Source organism: Elephas maximus, chromosome 19 (genome assembly GCF_024166365.1).
Source record: "Elephas maximus indicus isolate mEleMax1 chromosome 19, mEleMax1 primary haplotype, whole genome shotgun sequence".
NCBI classification, from domain to species: domain Eukaryota; kingdom Metazoa; phylum Chordata; class Mammalia; order Proboscidea; family Elephantidae; genus Elephas; species Elephas maximus.
In genome coordinates this window covers 34201451-34219962 of record NC_064837.1, presented here as the reverse complement: position 1 = coordinate 34219962, position 18512 = coordinate 34201451, and the positions used below count along the sequence as shown (strand labels likewise).

Here is an 18512-nt window from a genome sequence, read left to right as displayed (position 1 = left end):
CCTGAGTTATATCAGTTCTCCTGGAACTATTTGCACAGGTCATGGTTTGCACATGGACATTCAGTCTGAGTTATATCAGTTTTCCTGGAACTATTTAACTCCTTATAGGAGTGGTCTCATTTGGGTATTCACTCGTGGTAGAATGTTGAGAAAAAGACTATTCCCAACAACCATCCCCCTATCATATCAGTTGCAACAACAACAAAAAAAAAATGTACACTGGAAGCAAAATACCACTGCCCATGGCATTAGTTCTCCCACACTATGAATTTTAGAACCCTTGGCCAGAGGCTTTTAGGTCATAGTTTGGACATACTTATTACGTCCCTTCTTTTACTGATCCAAGTGAGAGCATGCTATGTGCCAGGCATTATGTTAAATACTAGGATTTAGCGTCTGAGACAAGTGTAGTTTCTGCCCCTCACTTTGATTACTGTGTATTTCAAGGGAAGTATTCTTAACAATTACTCTTCTACCCTTTAGTCAAAGCCCTTTTCCCATTGAGCTTTTAGCCTATATCAGCCTGTCACCTGTTAGGTACCATCTCCTGGTTTCCCCTTTACATTTATGGAGACTAGAATACCTAGCTCAGTCTTTCCTTCCCTCTCCCCAACCCTCGTCATCCTGAATGTCTTACACTGCTCTTACATTGAATGGGTAATCCATAGCCTAGCCGTCTAATTCCTTGATGATCTCCACTCCATCAGCTTTCGCCAATGTGCTTACTTCACCAGCTCTCGTGGCGGTATCCTATAGCTATGAAATAATGGGCTTTAATAGAACAGTAACTTTCTCACTTTTCTGTTCCTACAGTGCCTGATCTTTTGCCCTAAGCCCTTTAGTCCTTTGACCTATCCATTCTTTTTTCCCTCAAGTTCTTAGCCCTCTTCTTGTTTCACTTTACAGTAAGTCCCTGTGTTACCAGCTTCCAACTTAAGGCCATACTTGTCCTTTAATGTTATGTAAATTTGTGCTCACTTTGAAAAGATTGAACCAACCCCTACTCAAAACAAATTCTTCATCAAAATCACCTTCACTTGCTGCATGTGCAGCTGTCACATCATTGGAAAGGCTTCGAGCCTTTACTTGCACTAAAAAGTAAGGCTAAATAAGAACCGTATGCTCCTGTTCCAACTTACCTACAAATTCAACTTAAAGGGCACAGTTAGGAACAGGTCTTGTTAATAACCCAGGGCATGCCTATATTTGGAATCCAGCCTAATCAATACAACCTGGCACTTCAGTTACTTGCTAGCCCATTGACCTTATGTTCAGGACGGTCCTAATCTGAATCAATTCAGTCGTCAGTGCTCCTTTATTTTTTATCTGAGCTACTGAGCATTACTGGCAGAAATCACACAAATCTGTAGGTTGCTGTCAGTACAAATTCTTGGTCCCCGTTTAGGCCCTCAGTACTCACAGTTTTTTTCTACATGTCTCTAAACAACTTCTTCCATTCTCTATAGCTGTTTAGAGCCTTCACTATCAGTCCCTCTACTTTTAGCAGACTGCCTCTCTTCCTACCTGACATAGAATTTTCAGACTGTCAGAGCTGATTGCCCTCAACTTCCTGTTCTAGTCCCTACCCCCAGTACCATATTAATCTACATTTTCACCTGTCTTTACTTCATTCTGCCCAGTCTTAGTGGAAGATGGTTCCTCCTCCTTTTCGCAGCTAATCCCTCTCTTTATGCTTTGAATCCCATCCTTTCTTCCTATTCAGTACTGTACTCTGTCACTTATCTTCTCGTTTTCTATCCTGTGCCCTAAATTCTTTCTTTAAATATGTTCAAGTCTCTGCCATATTTAGCAAAACCAGTTCTTCACTTGAGGTCTCCTATACCTACCACTCTCTTGGCCTGTTCATAGCTGAACTTCTTAAGAGAAATGTAGTCTATATCACCATCTCTTCTTTCTCATGTTTTAGTCTTTTCTGCACTCACTGTATTTTGACTTATGACTCTACTATTTCATTGAGACTCTTGTCTCCTAAGTCAACACTGAACTCCTAATTGCTTAATCCAGTGGCCTTTACTTAGTCCATTCTTAACTTGCCTTGAAGCTATTGACCACAGCATCTTGAAACTCTGCTTCCTTGACTTCTGTGATTACTCTTTACTAATTTTTTATCTTACTCGTAGGCCCTGGCTTCTCAGACTTCTTCCTAATTGTTTATTTTTTTTAAAAATTCAAACTTTCCCCAGCATAGCAGGGGCGGGGTTTGGGGACCATGGTTTCAGGGGACATCTAATTCAACTGGCATAATAAAACCACATTCTGCATCCAACTTTGGAGAATGGCGTCTGGGGTCTTAAATGCTAGCAAGCAGCCATCTAAAATGCATCAATTGGTCTCAACCCACCTGGAGCAAAGGAGAATGAAGAACACCAAAGACACAAGGTAATTATAAGCCCAAGAGACAGAAAGGGCCACATAAACCAGAGACTACATCAGCCTGAGACCAGAAGAACTAGATGGTACCTAGCTAAAACCGATGACTGCCCCGACAGGGGACACAACAGAGAACCCCTGAGGGAGCAGGAGAGCAGTGGGATGCAGACCTCAAATTCTCGTAAAAAGACCAGACTTAATGGTCTGACTGAGGCTAGAAGGATCCCAGAGGTCATGGCCCCCAGACCTTCTGTTAGCCCAGGACAGGAACCATTCCCAAAGCCAACTCTTCAGACAGGGATTGGCCTGGACAATGGAATAGAAAACGATACTGGTGAAGAGTGAGCTTCTTGGATGAAGTGGACACATGAGACTATGTGGGCAGCTCCTGTCCAGAGGGGAGGTGAGAAGGTAGAGGGAGTCAGAAGCTGGCCAGATGGACACAAAAATAGAGGGTGGAGAGGAGTGTGCTGTCTCATTAAGGGGAGAGCAACTAGGAGTATATAGCAAGGTGTATATAAATTTTTGTATTCAAGACTGGCTTGATTCGTAACTTTCACTTAAAGCACAGTGAAAATTAAAAAAAAAAAAAAAAAAATCATACCTTCCAAGAAGTTGCAAAATAATGTATCTTTGAAATTTTTCAAACTTTCCAAAAAGTTGCAGGAATAATACAGTGATCACCAGTTATTAATATTTTGTCTCTCTAGATATATTTGCGTATTTTTTCTTGCTGTACAATTTGAGAGTGAGTTGCAAACATCATGGCACTTTGCCCCTAAATTCTTCAGTGTTTATCTCCTGAGAATAAGCGCAATTTCATACATAACCATAGTATAATTATCACACTTGGAAAATTTAACAGTGACATGAAATACTGTTTTCTAATATGTAGTCCATATTTTAACTTCCCCAGTCATCACTGTAATATCCTCTGTAGCTATTTTGTGCTGTTTTTAATATCCATTATTCAATCTCAGGTCATACATTGCATTTAATTGTCGTGTCTCTTTAGTTTCCATTACTCTAGAACGATTTCAGCCATCTTTTGTCTTCATGATGTTGACATTTTTTGAAGAGTTCAGGCCAGCTATTTGACAGAATGTTTCTTAATTAGGTTTTATTTCATTGTTTTCTTATGAAAACTTTTAAAATTTAAATTTAGGTTAAACACTTTTTGTAGGAATCTTACATAGGTGCCACTGTATTCTCAGTGTATGGGCTCAGGAGGCATTTTATGTCCACATATCCCATTATTTGGTAAGGTTAAGTTTAATCACTTGACTATGATGGTGTCCACCAGATTTCTCCATTGTACAGCTACCTTTATCCCATGGTAGTTAATAAGTTACCTATGGAATGATATTTTGAGACTGTTTTACCTAATGGTTTTATCTGTTGTTTCTTGCCTAAATCAAATATTACTGTGGTGATTATAAAATGGAGAATTTTTTGGTTTTTATCATTTTTTCTATATTAGTGGCATTCTTCTGTACAAGAAGAACTTTTCATACCCACTTTTTAAATTTTTTTCCCAGCAAAACAGATTTATTTCTCTTTTAGCATAGAATTATTGTAGGTTTTTAATTTAATTTTTTTTAAAGACTTGTAGATTCTTTTTTGAGTATTTCCTTACTTTGTGGTACAACAGAGTGTTCCAGGTTTACCTTATACTTTCCCTGACCCTGGCTTAGCATCATCTGTTTCTCCAAGGAACCCTGGCGTCTATTTTGTAGAGAGTGATAAAAACCAAGACCTGGGTGATAGCTATGCTTCTTGCTACTAAGGTATCATTATTTCTGACTCTTTCAGGAGATGTAGGCAGGAAGTTTTTGTTTTTTAATCATAAGTTCATGTTGATACCTGAGTTCCATTCCAAATCCACAGGGTTCTTCCTCTCCCCTTGTTCCATACTTGCATCTACATTTTCCCACAGTGAAAACCTTGGAAACATCAGCAATATATTTATTCATTTGTTCAGTTTTGCAATACATGCATAATAGTTTGTGAATTATAATACCAATACTATTGCCAGCTACAAACTTAATAAATATGGTTCAGGATTTCTGGACAATTCTTTTTATGCTTACATATAGACTACTAAGGTTGTGCAGTATGAGGTTAATTATCTTTTATTATCTTTCTGTGGTAAAGTTGGAGCCCTCGTGGTGCAGTGGTTAAGAGCTTCAGCAGCTAACCAAAAGGTTGGCAGTTTGAATCCACCAGCCGCTCCTTGGAAACCCTCTGGGGCAGTTCTACGCTGTCTTATAAGATAGCTATGAGTTGGAATCAACTCAGTGGTAATGGGTTTGGTTTGGTGGTAAAATTATCAATGTAATATTAAGTTTATGTATTTTTGTCGTATTGAGTTTTATTTCTGTCTCTAGTTTTTACTGATTTCATCTTATTTTTAGAACGTATAAAACATTAACATGGCTCAAAAGTCAGAAATCTCCATTTTACAAACACAATTTGACTTAACCAAGAAAATGGATGATAAAACCATTGAGATTTTATCCAGAAAGTATACTGAGACATTCCATTCCCTTTCCTGCCCTTCCGTGTCATTAGCTTTGGTTTATCTTGTGCTCATCTTTGCAGATATAAGCAGATACATGTATATATCCTCACTTCTTTCTTACATAAAAGGCAGCATACTGTATATTGTGCTACATTATATATGCCCTTTTTAACCTTGTTTTCATAGAGATCTTCTGCATTCTTTTTATAGCTTCTTTATACATAAATGTAGGTATTCCATACGTTTTCGGCCAATACCCTGTGTATAGGCATTTAGATTGTATCCAGTGTTTGCTTCTACAAATAATGGTGCAACTAATAATCTTGTATATATGCTTTTTCATATTACTGAAGGTTTACCATCAGGGTGACTTCCTAAAACTTGAATTTAACATGTTCAAAGCATTATTTTCCTAAAACTTTTTTCTTCTCTTCTAGTTCCTGTTATTCATTGGTACCATTGTCTATCCTATAACTTAAGCAGAAACCAGGATATCATCATTTCATCTTATATCTAGTCAGCAAATGCTAATGGTGTGCATATACTCTTTCATCTTTTCCCTACCTTCATTCTCTTATTTCTTGCTTAGTTTACTGTACTAGCCTCCTCACTGGTCTCATTGCCTCCCTAAAACTCCACACTGCTATTAGAACTTTCTTAAAACTAAAGGTTATTCAGATTACTCACCTCAACATTTCTCTTTTGCCCCTAAACTAAGGTTGAAACTCCTTTGCCTAGATGTTCAGGCTTTCCATTTCCTGGCCCCTGGCTACTTCTCTAGCCTTATCTCTATTTCTGACGTTACTGAACTGCTCATAGATTCCCCAGATGGTGTCCTATCATGCCTCTTTTGCACTACAGTGCCTTTTTTACTCCCCAACTTTCATCTTAGTAACTTTTCAAGATGCAGGTTAGGTATAAGTATCTCAAGGAAGCCTTCTCGCCAGGTTAGATGCAGTTCCCCTGTTCACCCATAGCACCATGTGCTTACCTCCATTGACTTGTCCCTGGGACTGTGGGCTCCTGTGGGCTGGGGACTTCTGTTAGTTCTGCTTTCTTGGCACAGAGTCTGGAGCATAGTAAACACTCAACAGTTAGTGGATATGTGAATAAACTTGATCTACTTACAGATTTTTTAAAATTATGAATCTTTAGGTTTTCATTTAAATGTTCTTTGCAAAAAAATCCAAACAGCCCAGATGCATATAAGAAGTGAATATCTTCCATTACTCCTGTCTCAGTCTCTTGTGGAAAGTATGATTAATAGTTCAGTATTGGCAAGAAAAGCACAAAATAGATTTTCCGGTTACTATAGAAAAAAAATGTCGACTATTTTGTTCTTATAGATCATCTCTTTTCTTTTAGGCCATGATAGTAAGAAATGCTAAAGACACAGCTCATACAAAAGCAGAACGGAATATTCTGGAGGAAGTAAAACATCCCTTCATTGTGGATTTAATTTATGCCTTTCAGACCGGTGGAAAACTCTACCTCATCCTTGAGTATCTCAGCGGTCAGTACACACAGTTTGGTATAATTATTTGCATTTGCTCCAGAAACTGGGTCAAAGTATTATTTTCCAATGGAAAAATTTTCTTTTCCCAATGTGATCAAATTCTTCTTAAAACTGACAAATACATTGAAGTAAGAAATTAAATGTGACCCCAGGTTTCTATTTGCAGGCAAATATGAAGGAAACTTTAAAGACTTTAACTGTAAAGTTTTATATTAATCCCATTATAATCATGTAACAAAGTAAAAACACTTAATTGACGCAGAGCCATCAGATGGACTGTATGAGAAGATACAATTCAAACAAACTATCAAAGTATTCCTCCCTGCACTGAAATGGAGAACCTTATTGAGAGTGTTAAACAACTGCAGTTGTGTCTTTAAACTGAACAACTGTTGGTTTAATGTAGCTTCTTTTACGTTGGGAATCGTCATTTACGTTGGGAATCGTCATTTACGTTGGGAATTGTACACATTTTCTAGTGCTTACTACCTCCTAGGTACCTATTGCTCTCTAAATTATAGATCACGGGTATCTGTTTCCAACAAACAAACACACTGGAGATTTCTGAGAAATGAGGATTTCACAATAGCTGTGACATGGAACAGAAAACTGCAGAATTTAGTAACTTTTTTGAGACTGTTGCCATTTTTTTCTTTTAGCTTTTTATTTTGATATAATTTCAGACTTACACAAAAAGTTGCAAGTGTAGTACAAAGAATTCCCTACATTCTCCAAATGTCATCATTTTACCACATTTGTTTTTCTTTATTCTTCTTTTTCGTCCTCTCTCTCTGTATAAGTATGTATATATGTGTGTATGTATACATACAACACACACACATAATTTTTTCTGAACGGTTTTAGAGAGTTGCAGACATGATTTCCCTGTACACCTAAATACTTCAGTATGTATTTTCTAAAATCAAGGACATTATCTTAAATGAAACTGTGTGGCTACAATTATAAAAATGAGGGAATTAGCATTGATAAATAGTAAGGTCTCTCTTTAGTCTCCTAATCTGGAAAAGTTCCTTACTCTTTCTTTGTCTTTCGTGACCTTAACATTTTGAAGAGTACAGGCCAGTTGTTTTGTAGAACGTGCATCAATTTGGATTTGTCTGATGTTTCCTCTTGAAACATCATGCGTTTTTAGTAGGACCAAGTGATAATGTGTCCTTCTCAGTGCATCAGATCAGGAGGTACATTATATTTACATCTTTGACCCTTTACTAGTGATGTTAACTTTGATCACATGGATAAAGTGTGTTTGCCGGTTTTCTCTATAGTCAAGTTTCTGTTTTTCCCTTTGTAATTAGTATCTTTTGAGGAGATACTTTGAGACTGTGTAAATATTCCTTTCTCATTGAAACTTAACAGCCTGTTTTAGCATCCATTGATTATTGCCTGAAACAATTAGCTATGTTAGTTGCCAAGTGATTTTTCTTATTCCATCATGCCTCCTTAATTTATTACTTGGCATCCTACTGTGAGGAAGAGCTTTCCCTTTCCCCATATTTATAAATTTCATTTATTCATTTATTTACATCATTGTGGATTCATGAAATCTAAGATTATTCTGTGGGATATAATTCTTTATTGTCATTATTTATTTTGATACTCAAATTGTGTCATCGTATTTCACAAGGCCAGATTTCTTGTAGTCTCATGCAGTTTATTTATAGGTCCTGAAAATATGGAATACGGGGATTCACTAATTTGCCAGGCTGGTTTAATTGTACACTAATGTTTGTCCACTTATAGGTAAAATATTATTAGGGAAGCTTTATTCAGGATTTGATTTTTTCTAACTTCCATTCTAGAATCTACAGATATTGTGATGTTTGTAAATTAAAACCTAGAATTTCAAGCCACTTAACAGTTTTTAAGCATATATATTTCACATGTGAATAAGAACATGCTAAAAATAGAACCCTGAGGACTTAATTTTAAAACCTATAATCTTGAGACCTGTGTTTTATTTTTAAGGGGCTGTTGGTTTTTTAATTGTGGTTAGAAGGAAAGAACAAACCTTCTCATTAGAAGTGGGCTGGAATAAAGATTGTTTTATTTCTAATGTGTTTTCTTTTCCTTTAAAGGAGGAGAACTATTTATGCAGTTAGAAAGAGAGGGAATATTTATGGAAGACACAGCTTGGTAAGTGAAATTTTTGTGGTTGCGTGGATTCAGGTATGATTCATATAATTAAAAGCCAAGCTTCATTCTGAACACTGCGGGCAGCCATATGATTCAATAAATTGTTCTGAGGCCAGTCAGTCACTCAGGACTTCACGGGGGAGAAGCAGCTTTGGGACTGGGCAGCTTTTGGAGGCCACGTCATCCCTCTGCCTGCAGACCTTGGGTGGAGCATTCTTCACGCCAGTTGTTGCTAGCAGAACCATTCTCAATGAGGCTTTCAGATTTCCTTGAATTGGTAAGCCTTGGCTGTGGGTGAGTGGACTTTCCAGTACAACTTTGGGTGAAAGAGTGGAAGGTATCAGAAATCATCTTTTTTCAGACTTTCCAGTCCCCAAGGCACACAGTCTTAGGGAAGTGATAAGCCTGCATACATCCTCTGAGGAGTGATTATATGGCCAGGATGGGATTTACTCTCCTATTTCTTAAATTGACATTTGCTTCAAATTAAAAATAGACACATCTTTTTGCGAGATGACAGGATTGGGTAACAATAAATCAGTTTATCCTACACATTAATTAAATAGAAAACAACACTTTAATGTTTCTTCTACCTTAATTACCAAACTGCATTCCATTGTTTAATTTCAGGCCTTTTCTAACACAGAAGCTGCATTTAAGAGCCTTAGGGATGAAGTGCCCTTTTTTGGAGGAGGCTCTCTGAGCCCTGTTGGAGGCTGTTTGTGGTGTGCTGGCTGTGAAACTGCCTCAGTCCTCCAGGACACTCCCTCTCCATCCTGGAGTAATCTGCAGGATTGCGACATTGTTATGCAGCCAGTATTGCTTGTGCTTTTCGAATCCAGACAGGGTTGACTCAGCCCTTTATTCTTTTGAGGTAGATAAATTTGAGTGTCACACAGTTTATAGTTGTGGGCTGGCTGGCAAGAGGGGGGGTAGATACTCTGGGCGTAAGCTGTATATAAATACGCAGCTGGATTAAGTAAGGGATGAGTGGGCTTCTAAGGGTCAGGTTATGAAATATCTTTTGAAACCAAGACTTGATCTCTATGAATAACAATTCCTGTTTCCTTGGGATTTTAAAATTGGGGGTGGGTGGGAGGAATTTGCTTTGGCCTGAATGACTATTGGCCTGATTCCTGCATAGACAGAACAAAACATGACCAATGACATATTGGCATATTCTGAACTTCTTTGCAATTTTAGCAGTATGTTCTAATGATGAAATAAAACATTTTATAGTTTCACTAAAATGAGTGAAACAAATGTTTCCAAGCCTTTTGGCAGCAACCTATGCCAACTCTTTCCCCCATCCCCAAACCCCACTCCCACTAATTTGGTCTTTGGTGCATGTCTGTTTCTTTCAAGGAATTTTGCTCCGTACATAAGCTGCTTTGAGTAGATGACTCCTTTTAATTTTATTAAATCACTTTTGTTTCCAGCTTTTACTTGGCAGAAATCTCCATGGCTTTGGGGCATTTACATCAAAAGGGGATCATCTACAGAGACCTGAAGCCGGAGAATATCATGCTTAATCACCAAGGTGGAGATATACCGTAAACAATTCTATAGTAAATAATCATCTTAAAATCCTTCCACACAGGTCATGGCCATTTTCAAAGCCCCATATTCATCTGTCTGTTATTATACATTTTCTCTTAGAATTTATGGCATCGTAATACTTGCTGATATTTAATTCTTTAGGTCCTTGAATGATTGATGAGGTTAAACAGTGTTGACTATAATTGTCTACTAAACTGCCTTTTTTGATTTAATCCTTTCTTTTTATTGCTGGTCATTCTTTCCAAACCCTTACATAAAACGTGATGATCCAAAAGCCAGCCCAAACACTAGTCTTGGTTTGTACCTTAAGTTGGAAATCGAATCTTACCTATGTGAATTGAGTTTTCTTTAATGATAAATATGTTGTAAATATTAGAAGTGGTATTTTTATTTGTTTTATTAATGCTGGAAAAAAAAAGACAGGATTGGAATTGAACCAAAGTATTTGATTCAACCTTGGAAATAAAATGCTTAGCAGGCATCAGTGTATTCTTGCTCCCACCAGGGAGACTAATATCCTGTGCAACAATAGATACAGCAATGTGAGCCTTCTCTACAACTTCATTCTGCTCCGGACAGTTCAGTTTATGCTAGAATCATCTGGGCTGAGTAGACTTCACAGTTCATTCACACCCCAGAGAAGCAGTCATCCATCCAGGGTATCTAGGGTGCTGGTAGCAGCTATAGATTGTTAAATGTCTATAAAATGATGTATGAGGTAGTAGCTGTTTTAATGTTCTAAATTGTGTGTGTGTTCTTAAGGAGAAATTATATACTTAACCTTAAGTTCTGTGTTATGGGAATCTATGTGTCTCGCTCCTAGTTCTGTTGCCTACTCCCCACCACCGTGGGGACTTTCTAAGACTGTTTTAAGAACTCTTAGTCACAGTTCATGGTGCTAAAAGCTATATATCTGAAGTACAGTGTTATATCTTTGTTTAAAAGTATGTTTATTAGGGTCTGTGTACTTAAACCAGATTTCATCAAAAACTATAAAATTTCCCCCAGGACTTCTCTGTCTCAGCCTTGACTACAACTGCATGCTGCTCCACACAGTTCAATTTATGCTTGAATCATCCGGGCTATGTAGACTAGGCAGTTCACTCACACCCCAAAGGAGCAGCTATCCATCCAGGGTATCTGGGGGACTGGTAGCAGCTGTAGATTCTTAGATGTCTACAAAATGATGTGTGACGTAGTAACTGTTTTGAACTCTTAGAAAATGGTATATGGATAACTGAGGCTAGTAAAATGTTCCAAATTGTGCCTTTTTTTTTTTTTTTTAAAGCTATGGGTGAAGCCTTAAACAAGCCATTTTACCTATTTCTCTGTCTTTATTTTCCCCTTACTAGTTCATGTCATTAGCAAAAGATGACCCTGCCCTAGCCTTGAAGATTTAACACCTCATTTTATGGATGGTTCTTTGTTAGTTCTTGATATCTTCAAAAAAAATTAAAGGCAGGAAAAGATAAATGGAAGGATAAATTATTATCTTGCGTGATATGTTCAAAAACTGCACATACTTAGAATCTCAGGATAACTGTGTTGTAATCTTTTGTTGTAGGTCATGTGAAACTAACAGACTTTGGACTATGCAAAGAATCTATTCATGATGGAACAGTCACACACACATTTTGTGGAACAATAGAATACATGTGAGCTGCATGTTCAAATAAATTTATCTGTTTGGGGGTAATAGCTAACTTTTACCTGCTTTAAGTAATAGATTGCTAAGTTATGTGTAGCACCGTTTGGCTCCATATATTGTTTTTAAAATTCTAATTCAGGTGATATGCAAGTGGGTGAATTTTTTAGGCATATTATTTTTCTCATTGTAGGGCCCCTGAAATCTTGATGAGAAGTGGCCATAATCGTGCTGTGGATTGGTGGAGTTTGGGAGCATTAATGTATGACATGCTGACTGGAGCAGTAGGTGCACAGTTAAAAGCTGCATGTATTATGGTCTGTGCTGAGTGGTTATTAAATCACTATAGCAAGAGACCTTCCCTGTGTTTATTTAGAATGTTACCAAGCGAGTTAATTTCAAAGCCCAAAGATTGGTTATAAACCATTAATGCTAATTAATGCCTTACGATTATATGGCATCCCATACTTTCATAAACATTTTTACTTAGATGATCTGTGTTACAGCAGCCCTGTGAAAGAGATGTAGAATAGATATTGCCCAAATTTAATAAATGAAGAAATTGATGCATAAAATCATATGACTAACCCATTATTATATACCAAGTTAATGATGGAAACCCAGGCTTCCTTCCAAGACTTTGCTATTTGCTCTGTCTTGTTGCTTAAAAGCTATAGGTCTTTAGTAGTTAGTCAATTTCATGGTGTACGTTTATTTCCATACATAAATGGCTAATTCGGGAATCATAAAATGTTGTATTTTTTTTAATTGGTTTTTTTATATGCTAATCCTTTTTGATTCTCTTCTACTCTTAGCCTCCATTCACTGGGGAGAATAGAAAGAAAACCATTGACAAAATCCTCAAGTGTAAACTCAATTTGCCTCCCTACCTCACACAAGAAGCCAGAGATCTGCTTAAAAAGGTAGGGTTCTTATATGGGCCTCAACTGCTAGGAGTTTGCTAGATAGAATTTAACATACATTTTGAATAAAGACTCATACATACCTTTTGGAGGAAAAAAGCCTGCAGTTTTTGAAGGCAAAATACAAATCTGTTTAAAAATTTTCTTTTCTTTTTATTTGCAAACAATATTTAGTACAAATTAGTAAATTGTATTTTCTCAAGGCAAAGTACACAAGCAAAGTCTAACAAAAAAAAGAAAAATCAATTTGATTAAGGTTTATCGGTTTATTTTTTTTCCTCTCTAAAGCTGCTAAAAAGAAACGCTGCTTCTCGTCTTGGAGCTGGTCCTGGGGATGCTGGAGAAGTTCAGGTAGGGATTTGCACATTCAATGTTTTAGGAGGAAGATAATGCTAATTTTATTATTTGTGAGGAATGTTGTGGAAACCCTGGTGGCATAGTGGCTAAGTGCCACGGCTGTTAACCAAAGGGTCGGCAGTTCGAATCTGCCAGGTGCTCCTTGGAAACTCTATGGGGCAGTTCTACTCTGTCCTGTAGGGTCGCTATGAGTCAGAATTGACTCAGTGGCACTGGGTTTAGTGGATGGGTTTTAGTATGCAGTTGCTTATAAATTTAACTTATTTTGCTATTTGTAACTTAGCAGTTGATTTCTGAATCCTGTTAAGTCTATTTCCTTGATTTTTCATCCTGCTCTTTTTTTCTAGGCTCATCCATTCTTCAGACACATTAACTGGGAAGAACTGCTGGCTCGGAAAGTGGAGCCTCCTTTTAAACCTCTGTTGGTAAGTATACGTGAAAGCATATAATTTGAGGGACCTGGCACTTTTTTTTTTTTTTTTGAGCCCTGGTGGCACAGTGGTTAAAGCACTTGGCTGCTAACTGAAAGGCTGGCACTTCAAACCCACCAGCAGCTCTATAGGAGAAGGATGTGGCAGTCTACGTCCATAAAGATTACAGCCTTGGAAATCTTATGGGGCAGTTCTTCTGTGTCCTATAGGGTCACTATGAGTTGGAATCAACTTGATGGCAGTGGGTTTGATGTTTGGTTTGGTACTCTTTTAGAGTGAGAAAAGCTCAGAGCAGTCTGAAGCATTATATTTATTAACAGTTAAAACTTTGGCCTACTCTCTTCTTGTCAGAATCTTAATTCTGTGCAGTCTTTTTAAGAACTAGTGCCAGCGGCAGTTACTGACTATATTAACTATTTTTTAATATAATGTTGGTTGCCTATGACACTTAAATACTTCAGATAGTTTAGTGTTTTGTTTTGGTTTGCTTAACATTAACTCAACCACCTTTTAAATTTTGATTTTAATTTTTAAATTTTTTATTATTGTACTTCAGATGAAGGTTTACAGAACAAACTAACTTCTCATTCAACAGTACACACGTTGTTTTGTGACTTTGGTTACCAACCCCATGACATACCAATAATACTTTCCCCTTCTCGACCTTGGGTTCCCTGTTATTAGCTTCCCTGTCCCCTCCTGCCTTCTAGTCCTTGCCCCTGGGCTGGTGTGCCCCTTTAGTCTCCTTTTGTTTTTTGGGCCTCTCTTATTTTTGGCTGAAGGGCAAACCTCAGGAGTGATTTCATTACTGAGCTAAAAGGGTGTCCGGGGGCCATATTCTTGGGATTTCTCCAGTCTCTGTCAGACCAGTAAGTCTGGTCTTTTTTTGTGAGTTAGAATTATGTTCTGCATTTTTCTTCAGTTCTGTCGGAGACCTTCTGTTATGATCCCTGTCAGAGCAGCCGGTGGTGGTAGCCAGGCACCATCTAGCTGTACTGGACTCGGCCTGGTGGAGGCTGTAGTAGTTGTGGTCCATTAGTGCTTTGGACTAATCTTCCTCTTGTGCCTTTGGTTTTGTTCATTCTCCCTTGCTCCAGATGGGGTGATGATTTTCTGGAAACTTTTTCTTCAAAATATAGAATATATGTTTATGAGTAAATGAGTTAGTGTGTTAGTTCTTGTCTTTCTCCTACCTCAGAATTGGAGAAAATATAGTTTCTTTTTTCATCTCTTGGGATGTAAGCAGAGGAAGAGGAGGATGAGGAGGATTATTACAACAATTTGGTTTTAGAGCACAAGGTAATTTGCTTTAAAATTTCAAAATACACAATTGTAAGGAGAATAATTAGCCTTCATGTACCTACAACTCATCTTGTTTAAACACAAACGTAACTACCATGCCATCATCACACTTAAAATGTTGACAGTTTCCCCAATTGTTTTTCTTCCTTCCTTCCCTCCTTCTTCCTTCTTTCCTGTTGGTTTGTTTCAATAAGGATTTAATCAAGGTTTGTACATAGTTTGGTTATTATGTCTTTTAAGTCTCTTTTCATCTAGAGATTTCCTCCCCCAAATTCCCGCCTACCCCCCAGGGATTTGTTGAAGAAACGATGCTGTGGAGTTCCTCATATTTTGATTTTGCTGATTGTTATCCCTGTGGTGCCATCAACTACATTCGTCTGTTCGCTGTATTTTTAAGCACCCTGTAGTTAGGTCTAGGGGCATGATCCAGTTCAAATTAAACTTTAAGTATTGTGTAATTTGATCTAGAGGCATAACGTGTAATTATATTTCATCCAGTGATGTTAATGATCATTGAACCTTGTCTCTATCAGTGGTTTTTCAACCAGGGGTGATTTTGCCCTCCAAAAGACATCTGGCAATATCTAGAGACATTTTTGGTTGTCACAACTTGGGGAAGAGGTGCTGTTGGTATCTATGGGGTGGAGGCTACAGATACTGCTAAATATCCTACAATGCCAGGGCAGCCCCCCATAACAAAGAATTATCAGGTCCAAAATGTCAGTGGTGCCAAGGTTGAGGAACTCTGGCCTAGTTCCATGATTTTATTAAAAAAAATGTATTTAAAAAGTTCCACGATTTTATTAGGGGTTTAAAAATAGTCTTACTGTAATACCATTACTCATTATTTATTCACTGGAATTCTTCCATTAGGAAACTTATTTCATCAATTGCTACGTACAGTTCATACAGGAAAGGCAAGATAAATGTTTGATTTTTTCTAGTTTTCAAAATAATGAATTTCCTAGCATTTTCTAAAATTAACCAATGAATTGTAATTTTTTTTAGTATCATTATCAACTCATGCATTTTAACATATATGTGTTATATATCAAAAAACCAAACCCAGGGCCATTGAGTCGATTCCGACTCATAGCGACCCTACAGGACAGAGTAGAACTGCCCCATAGCGTTTCCAAGGAGCAACTGGTGGATCTGACCTGCCGACCCTTTGGTTAGCAGCCGTAGCACTTAACCACTACACCACCAGGATTACATTTATATATATATGTATATATACATATATATGTATCTTAATATATTGCACGCAGTTGTTTTTATTGATGCTTCAGTTTTTCCCACCTTTGGATAGTGGCTACTGCTTCATGTTGGTTCCTGAGTCCTTTTGACATGACCACAATAGTCTGATGTTATACCAGAGAGCAAAACAAGGAAACTGATATTTTGTGCTCATCTTGTGTATTTCCTACCACAGCTGGAATCCGCCGTTTCTCCAAGGAGTCCTGGTTCCTTCTAGTGAGAAATGGAATTTAGAGATCACAACCTGGGCTGTAGGAGTGCCCAGCACTACTAGGTTGATCATTGTTGTGTCTTGAATGTTTTATTCAGAAGATTATTTTGTGAATAAGGTTAATGTGGTAGTTTTTTAGTATTAAATTAGTTCTTCCAAATTGATATTTACTTCCTATATCTGACCTAAGAATCTAACTATATATATTGGGAAAGAGAGAACAAATTAAACCAATCTGGTAGATAGAATTTAGGTGATAATACTCTCCCACTAGAAAATATACTCATTTAGATTAGGATATTTTGTTTGTACCTGGAAAAAGCTAAGCGAGTGAAATCTAAATGAATGAAATAAGGGAAGAAACTTTAACTGGAGCATCTTACAAATGTGATTTGTGTTCTAATTCTGCTTTAGTGGTTTCTCAGGTTTATTAAAAACCTGCAGTGACCATCTGAGCAAATTTTCTCCAAGAAGAGATTTAGCCAGTGGACTAGGGAAACTGAAGCTTTAAGAGAGGGGAAATTTGATATTCATATTTTTAATAGGAATGATAACTATGTACTAAAATCTATTTTAATGCATGTTTAACATTTGAAGATGTAAATTGACCCTTAACACTGTCCACCTGCATTCATTTTTCAGTATGTGCCTAAGACTATTTTGATATCACAGCCAAACCCTATGAAAGAGCTCTATCTGGAGCCTTCTCTAATGCATGCAGTGCATTGGATTGATATGCTTAATGTAGGCCATTAATTATTTTCTAATCATTTTGTTTTTATAAAGCAATCTGAAGAGGATGTGAGTCAGTTTGATTCAAAGTTTACACGTCAGACACCTGTTGACAGCCCAGATGACTCAACTCTCAGTGAAAGTGCCAACCAGGTTTTTCTGGTAAGTGAACGAAAGGATTTCCATGTAGCTATGGGAAAATCAAGTGTGAAGTTGGGCCTTTTTATAAGAGAAGTCAGCTTGCTTGTTTTGCAGTTCATATTTTTATAAGTAACCTGAGGTGTTTTGTTTTTTTTAAACCATCCCCTTAACCAGTGGTACCTATAAAATTGATTTTCATAAGCCAAGACTACATTTTATCAGAGTAGGTGTTTAGATTCTTTGGAGTGTATGATTCCTTTTTAGTTGGGCTACTGACTTAACATGATGTTTGGCTTAGGACCTCAACTGAAAACCACCTAGCCATAGCAGCGGGGGAAGAGGAGCTCACTGTAACTGTTTAATTCTTTTATTTATTTAGCCTTGCTGAAGAACTGTTTAATTCATGAAACAGCTACAGATTTATGGTATTGTTAACATAAGTCTGTTAGGGGAGTTTTAGCCTGTTTAATGGTTAGTATTTGACATTAAAATATATTCATTCACACGTGATAGTAAATAAATGCTCACTGTAGAAGTATCTGTATGGATTTATAGCTTATCTTCACATATGGAAAAGCAGAGTTTTCAAGATATTGATCAACAGAAATGGTGGATTTATATCAGATAGGCATATTATTTTGCCCAAGTATCATTTCTTACATTTATTTGTATTGTTCGGCTTATGTGTCACATGAACGTCCACCTCATAATGTGTCATTTGTTTAGTCGTTTCTTTTGGACTGCCTCTAGGGAGAATGGAATAATCTTCTGAGGAAAGTAATCCTTTGGGTGTTTTTTCCCTATTTATTTTGTTTCTGACTTCACTGGATTTGCCACAGAAGTATTATTAACTTAATTCTCAAACTTTTAGTTCCTACTGCTTACAGTATAACACACAATAATGTTGTATCTAATGGAGGGAGGTAAGTTCTAAAGTTCGCATGAATGCAAAAATTGTGTATACTCAAAATTACCCATAAATCATCATAGTACAGTAAGGTTTTAAGTAAATAACATTAACTTATTATTGAGCTTTTCATAATTACTTAAAATGGCTAACTAGTGAGCCCAAGAACTCACTTGATAGGACTTAGGTAGAATTCTATGTATGAAGTGGATCTCTTTAAAGATTAACAGAAATAGTAACATCCCACTTATCTGGAGATTGTGGTTCTAGCAACTTTAGTTCAAGGAAATTTAAATTCCTATTGTAATGCCCCATATACAGAATTAAAAGAAACTCAAACACGATTAAGGAACAGCCTTGTCCTCTTGGTAGTTACCCACTACAAGACGTGAGGAAATACCCTCTGAGGTCCACATAAAACTGTCACAAAGCATATGTACTACAGAATTGCACCTCACTCT

The 18512-nt window shown here is 37.2% G+C and overlaps 1 protein-coding gene across 3 annotated transcripts in view; it reads left to right on the top strand.

Annotated features, from left to right (window-relative positions):
• RPS6KB1 (ribosomal protein S6 kinase B1) overlaps window positions 1–18512 on the top strand; it is a 42193-nt gene that overhangs the window by 15891 nt on the left and 7790 nt on the right. For 2 of the 3 annotated variants that reach the window (XM_049859093.1, XM_049859092.1), the window contains exons 5-13: window positions 6278–6425; window positions 8525–8582; window positions 10022–10122; window positions 11707–11797; window positions 11981–12071; window positions 12603–12710; window positions 12999–13061; window positions 13415–13492; window positions 17058–17165. In XM_049859093.1, the coding sequence (XP_049715050.1) occupies window positions 6278–6425; window positions 8525–8582; window positions 10022–10122; window positions 11707–11797; window positions 11981–12071; window positions 12603–12710; window positions 12999–13061; window positions 13415–13492; window positions 17058–17165 (846 nt within the window). Of the gene's footprint in view, window positions 1–6277; window positions 6426–8524; window positions 8583–9212; window positions 10123–11706; window positions 11798–11980; window positions 12072–12602; window positions 12711–12998; window positions 13062–13414; window positions 13493–17057; window positions 17166–18512 lie in introns of those variants that run through there. The other variant, XM_049859094.1, reaches the window with a different exon arrangement.